The 6,417-nt window shown below is 33.8% G+C and overlaps 1 protein-coding gene across 1 annotated transcript in view; it reads right to left on the bottom strand.

Moving 5' to 3' along the window:
* Positions 1-1,051: 1,051 nt before the first annotated feature.
* LOAG_17704 (CBR-WRN-1 protein) overlaps positions 1,052-6,417 on the bottom strand; it is a gene marked incomplete at its 5' end in the record, with an annotated part of 10,812 nt that continues 5,446 nt past the window's right edge. The window contains 13 exons of the mRNA XM_020450366.1: positions 1,052-1,403; positions 1,942-2,098; positions 2,495-2,584; positions 2,880-3,012; positions 3,233-3,354; positions 3,519-3,603; positions 3,724-3,818; positions 4,013-4,213; positions 4,438-4,657; positions 5,140-5,247; positions 5,455-5,563; positions 5,692-5,856; positions 6,040-6,197. Coding sequence (XP_020305962.1) covers positions 1,159-1,403; positions 1,942-2,098; positions 2,495-2,584; positions 2,880-3,012; positions 3,233-3,354; positions 3,519-3,603; positions 3,724-3,818; positions 4,013-4,213; positions 4,438-4,657; positions 5,140-5,247; positions 5,455-5,563; positions 5,692-5,856; positions 6,040-6,197 — 1,888 coding nt within the window. The 3' untranslated portion in view covers positions 1,052-1,158. The remainder of the gene's footprint in view (positions 1,404-1,941; positions 2,099-2,494; positions 2,585-2,879; positions 3,013-3,232; positions 3,355-3,518; positions 3,604-3,723; positions 3,819-4,012; positions 4,214-4,437; positions 4,658-5,139; positions 5,248-5,454; positions 5,564-5,691; positions 5,857-6,039; positions 6,198-6,417) is intronic.

Here is a 6,417-nt window from a genome sequence, read left to right as displayed (position 1 = left end):
CAGAAACAGAATAGAATATAAGCTGGATCGGTGATTTAAGTGAAGTAGTAAAAATCCCATTGCAGAATATAGTGCTTACTGAGTGAAAAGTGGGTCACAATCTCAAATTCTAGAACAAGTGCGGTGGATTACAATATGAGAATAGCTACCTATAAGGTTTTTACAAAACTGACAGTATTTTCACAGCTGCAAGAGAAATTTACATACAAGGTTAGTTTTATACAAAGAGGAAATTGATAAAACAATTTCTAATTGGAACTGTTTTACCAATGTTTACAGATTGGTTGCCGGATATACGCAAATCTCAACATCAGACAAAAAAAGAAAAAAAAACATTTTTAGAGGATTTGAAGATTTGACAACTGACTCATTACTTTAGGTATGAGAAAACGTTTTTTTGTTGTGTAATATGATGAATCATTCATCTAGGAAATGCTTTATACAACAAATACCTTAATTATTTTGACGTATTTTAACATTTCTATCCAATAGAAATAAAACTGATCTGCTTATTTATGAGTTTTATGTGATTATCTTTAATTTACGTGTGTAACAACTAAAAATCCAGATTTCTGCTGATTATACTAGTGCTTCTCTATTCTGTACTTCGGAATGTTTCTAATAGCAAAACTTCACACCAATCATGATTTAAGAATATCTCCCAAGTCTACACGTAAAAGTTCGGACCTTGATTTAATCAAAATTTAGAAACAACTACGCCAGTCCGAGCCAACACCAACCGACATGTGAACCATAAACTAAACTTCGACTCCAAATATCGAAAATACGACCTGAACAAATAGCAACATCCTCAGCTGTTAAATGTAAACCAGAAGAACGAACTATGCCAGAAGCATCAGCGTCCCCATCAGCAGCTAGACAGGATGCTGTTGCTCGTCGTAATTACCACAAATTCTGATTTCTAGCCTATACTGATAAGCGAACTTTATGTTCCATAGAAGGATATTTTAGCTACAAATTACTCAATCTTATTAAACCTTTTGCAAGAATAGCAGTGATAGGAAGCACATTATAAGGACTTTTATGTCATGATTTGTCGAACACGTGAAATTAACGAAGCAAGAATGAAGCAGAATATTTAATAGCAAGGCCTATTTATGTTACAAATAGTTTGAAAAGGTCTATCGCAAAATGCAATCATTTCAGCAAGCTTGATTTTTTTCTTTTTCTATTTTGCAATAAGTGCGGTGCTTGTGCCTTCATCCATTCCGGAATATTCCGTTTGTTGTTGTTCTCAGCTGAGATGACATTGCACGGTGCTTCTTCTGAATCTTCAACAACACCATATTCATATTCCAGGATCGTGAAAATAATTTTTAGCCGGTTGTAGTCTATGAAATCTTTTGGAAGCGCCTCCATAATAGGCTTTATATGCAAAATGTCTGCAATAATTAAAACGTATCAATTAGAGGAATAAGTTGCACTAATGTCAAATTGTGCAATTATTCAATATATTCAGATACTCTCTTCAGTTTTATGTGAGTTTCGACATCAGGCATTACTTTCAGTTTAATGATAGGCAAGCAGCTCTATAATAGGCAAGACTGGTAACTTTCACAGTTTGTTAATTAGATAAAACCGATGTGTGGAAGTGATTTATAACAAAAATAATTTAAAAAATTTTTTCTTCGGCTCAAAAGACAGGAATTTGTAAATACACTTTTTTTTTTAGATAATAGGCTTCTCTTTTAGCATTCACCGGATGCAAAACGAACTATAAAACTATAGTCCCCTTCGATGAAGTTTCCTTTGGCCTACAAAGGCAATTTGCCGATGAACATTAAAACATTAGCGGTATTCGAATGTGTGTATTTTTACATATCCAGATGCTGTTGCATTTTAAACTAATCTTGGGGGTTCCTAGCCTTATTCTAGAGTACTTAAATTTCACCAGCTCCTCCAACTGATTCCAAGAATTACCTGATCCATATTCTCGAATAATACCGTAAACAATATCTATCTGCTGTCTCTTTATCCCAACAGCATCCAGATATATCGGCAGACCATTTTTTACGAAATTCACAAAATACGAAGCTACAGTTCCTTCGCTTATTGCAAATATTTCTGCCAAATCACCCTTCAATCAAACAACGTTCATTCCATCCAACATTTTCCGAGAGAACAAGCAATGGTATTTTGCTTGAGCAGTTATTGAATTCAATGAAAAAGCCAGAAATAAGCTAGAAGCTAGAGTTAGAAGTTCTTAAGCTAGAAGTTTTTCTGCAATTCCCAAACTTCAAAGGCAGCTTAAAAATCATAATTCTAAAAATTTCACAAGAGTTATAAAAAACGTTGCTGGTCTAAATCCTTGAACAATTTTTCCTCTGTAATTCTGGATCTAAAAAAAATCACAGAACGAATGCAGTAACACTCACTTTCGCATGTTATTTCTCTTACAAATTCTACTTTAAATATACAAAAAAGTATCTTTCATAATGATACAGATTTGAAATGACGGCGATCGATAACTAACCAGTGACTGCTTCTCCTTGATATGATTTCGATAAACATCAGTACAAGTTTCATTTAGTGTACACATTCCTTGCTCTATTTCTCTTGGCAACTGAAATCAAGCTTGTTATTTTCACAGGCGCAACAATTTTTACTTACACCTTATCATTTTATCCCCATCGTTACTTGCTCACATCCCTACCCAACCAACCAAAGAAACTTATTTTCCACCCAACAACGGCATAAACTGTTTCTCTATTTCACGAATCCAACCATGATCCTTTTCATCATGAGAACTACTTGGTACAAATGGCTCCCATATACCCTCTACAAAGAATCCATAGCAGTTTCTTAGTTCGAATACCACATTCCATGATAAATATGAGATTGTCAGAGTAACGACATACAGTTGAATTGGTCATGCAATCCATAGACATATTGTGAGCAGTGCAGAATTCAATAACTGTATCCATAAGCTTCTGTCCAAATTTTTGCTGTTTTTCCCCCGTCATTTCTTCGATCATGCACAAGTTTTGCATACTGCAACAGTTCTGATTTTCCATGAAAAACTATACTGAATTTTACTGAACTTAAAAGTTTGGGTAAAACCGTAGGACTCTCTTTATTTTTGAATGTTAGAACGTTCACGTCGACGATAAATAATAACGTTCACGATAGAAAAATAATTCATGGGACAATATTAACTTTTTACAATACAGTTCAACAAATCGTTTACTCTTAGATTTTAGCAAAAACAGACCAAGACGGTCGTAGCGTCGCTAGTTGTCGAACGCATTTATTTGATGCAATAATATGGGTACTACAGTTATGTTCTATAGCCAGGTTTGTACGTGTCTCGAACAACATCTTTTCGAGCTCATCCTAAATTAAGTGTGTAGAAATATGGTTATGTAAATCATTGTAAGACAATCTAAGCTTTAACAGTAAAATTTAACCCGTTTAGTATTGAACCACTGAGTAGACTGCTGCTGATAAATAGGAAATTGTAAATATCGTTTGAATTCGCTATTTCGTCAATTACTTACAGAAGCAGTGATGCCCTTCGAATGCATTATTTTGTTGTAACAATTGTAATCCTTGTACTCACGTTGTTTTTTAAAGCTTAATATTCTGAAATATATATGATGGACGACGAACAATGCCTTTTTTTTCTAAAACGCCGACATAGCAAGCAATAGAGATAGCTTTCGGCAGGCAAAAACATATTGGAAGAAGGGAGAAAAAACTTACTTGGAAGGAAGTGATTCGTTACTTCGAGGTATATAATGTTCGCCATTTACTCGGATTCGACCAATTAACAAAGGAGTTGGTTCAAGGAACAGTTCCTGAAAATTTTAGAATCACCGGAGACAAATATGTACATATTTTGAATTTCGCTAAAAATTTTTCAAATGATTTTCAAAAAGTTGTAATTTTTTCTCTTTCCGAAATTTGCATAGGCCAAATAAACTGGATATGAATAATTTATAAGACATTAATGCAAACCCAGCACATCATTACTAAAGAAATAAAAGATAACCTTGTTTTTCCCGTACAACCAATTTTGTCCTTTATCAGAAAGCGATATAAGATGAGCAAAATTGTTGAAGGAGCATTTCGTTTCAGTGATGTAACCATTCAATCTTAATATGCGCCCCAACTCCTTCCAAAAAACTCCTGTTTTGTGCTTTCCTGACCCATAATATTCGCTTTTTTGCTTTGCTTGGATAACATTTGCTTTCTGCAATAAAGATAATTTACGCTACAGAAATATTTATTTTCTTTGCCATCAGTAGCGAACAATCGGTACTTGATGTTTTAAACTTTAAGAAAACCATACTACAACATTTAGCAACTATTATAAAACTAATCTCAAATATAAGACATGATTAGATATGCAAAATTATGAAGGAAATAATGAAGTATGAAGGAAGTATGAATGAAGAATAAAGAAAATAATGTCACCCCCTTGATGAAATCGATTACTTTTCCCAGACCAGTGCATCCCGCAAAAATGTCGATGGCACGAAGTAATATCAATGACTCATTACCATAATTTTTTGAATTAGTTAATGAACGACCAATAGCACTATTTTCAGAACCGATGAGTTGATCGCATATATCACAACATCCTACATTCCCTGCTTCTTTTTTCACGCGTTCATCAAAATGGGATAGAAGTAAGCTAAATTAAAAAGTAATTATTTGGAATTCTCGACTAAAGTAATTTCTGTTCTTATACTGTCGCTAAATATTTGTAATTATGCGGGATAATAATATTTAGTGAGTTTAGAAAACTCGTCCGGTTTTTTGGAAATTATAAGCTCAGTATTCTTAGTCAGTACCTTCCATTAAGCTGAACTAATAGAGTATTTCTCTGCTCTGAAATCTTATACAGCCTCAACTGCCAAGAGTATTAAAAAGTAGACCTATTTATAAGCAACCCTAAAATTACAAAAAAGACAGACCTAATAAACATTGACATCAATTGCAAAGTACAGTTTATCACCAGTTTTCAGGTAGTTCTATCATGATCTACTACATAGAAATATAACTTGAAATAGAAATTCTGCCAATTCTTCCTGAAGAATCTATAAGAATCTGCCAATTCTTCCTGAAGAATCTGTGCAGACAGTAAATGAAAGAAATAAAAGAAATTGTATTAACAATCGTCTGCAGCTTTCTGCGTGAAGAAATCGTTCCATTAAGGAGAGCATTTCTAACAGATGTTTCTTATAGTTTTCTTTCCAGCTTTGCTCCCCCAATATACAGTACCTGAAAATCAATGAAATAAAAATATAAACAGCTTTTTTGCCTTGCCCCTCCATGATACTTATCATCTAATATAAACCATGAAACTCGCAAGCCTTCCTACAAAACCATCCTTTTCATCGCTTATCAGTTCTAATTGCCTATTCCTATATTGGTGGATTCAATATAACTAGCATTATTAGAGAGAAAAAATGGGTAAGAAAAAATAACCGATGTTTAGTCAATTCCTGGTCCTTGAAAAATACGATGGACTTGCTGGGACAACCATCACGACCTGCTCTTCCAATTTCTTGGTAATAACTTTCCATATTTTTCGGGGCTAAAAATTTGCACTAGTAAGATTCTTGAAAATTATTGGCATGCAGTGGTAGCAAAACTCACAACATATCTTTTAATTTATATCTAATAACTGAAGAAATGTGGTGAAAAATACAGCTAAACAGTAACCTCCATAGTGGATAACATTCCGTACATCCGCTTTATCAATTCCCATACCGAATGCTACAGTTGCAATAATCGTCGTTATGCGATCTTTCATAAAGCATTCGTGGGCCTTTCGCCTAGCTACCGTTGACATCCCTGCATGATATCGCGTGCACTGCACTCCTTCCTCTGTAATGCTTGAAGTTCCAGTGTTTTCATGTGTATTTGAATTCTTTAAGATGGAACATTTGTATGAACATCATATTGTAATTTACCACAAATGTATTGAGGCAATCTGACAATAATATGAAATTCGTTTCAATCATTCCATCAAAGCAGTGCAAAGATATTTATTAAAAATGGAGCTCTTACTAGACAAATATTCGTAAACTTCATCAACCAGAATACGGGTGGAACAATAAATGATCGTTGGACCGTTGAAATGTTTCCCATTTCTTTCATCTTCACTGAGCAAATGTAATAACCCTTCAAGACTTGTTGGAGTACGTACGGACAAATACAAATTTGGCCTTAAAATTTAAGAATTCTCAGAATCATTATTAAAATGGACAGGATTTTTTATCAGACACATAAAATGTCAACCAGTATTTGATAATATATACTACTAGTACACATCGGCGGTAGGTAATAGCCCTAATAACAATAAAAAGAGAGCTATGTATATATATATATATATATATATATATATATATATAGAGAGAGAGAGAGAGAGAGAGAGAGAGAGAGAGA

Source organism: Loa loa, assembly GCF_000183805.2.
Source record: "Loa loa unplaced genomic scaffold supercont3.116, whole genome shotgun sequence".
NCBI lineage: Eukaryota > Metazoa > Nematoda > Chromadorea > Rhabditida > Onchocercidae > Loa > Loa loa.
The sequence above is the reverse complement of the archived record's forward strand: the minus strand, read 5'-3'. Positions and strand labels throughout refer to the sequence as shown.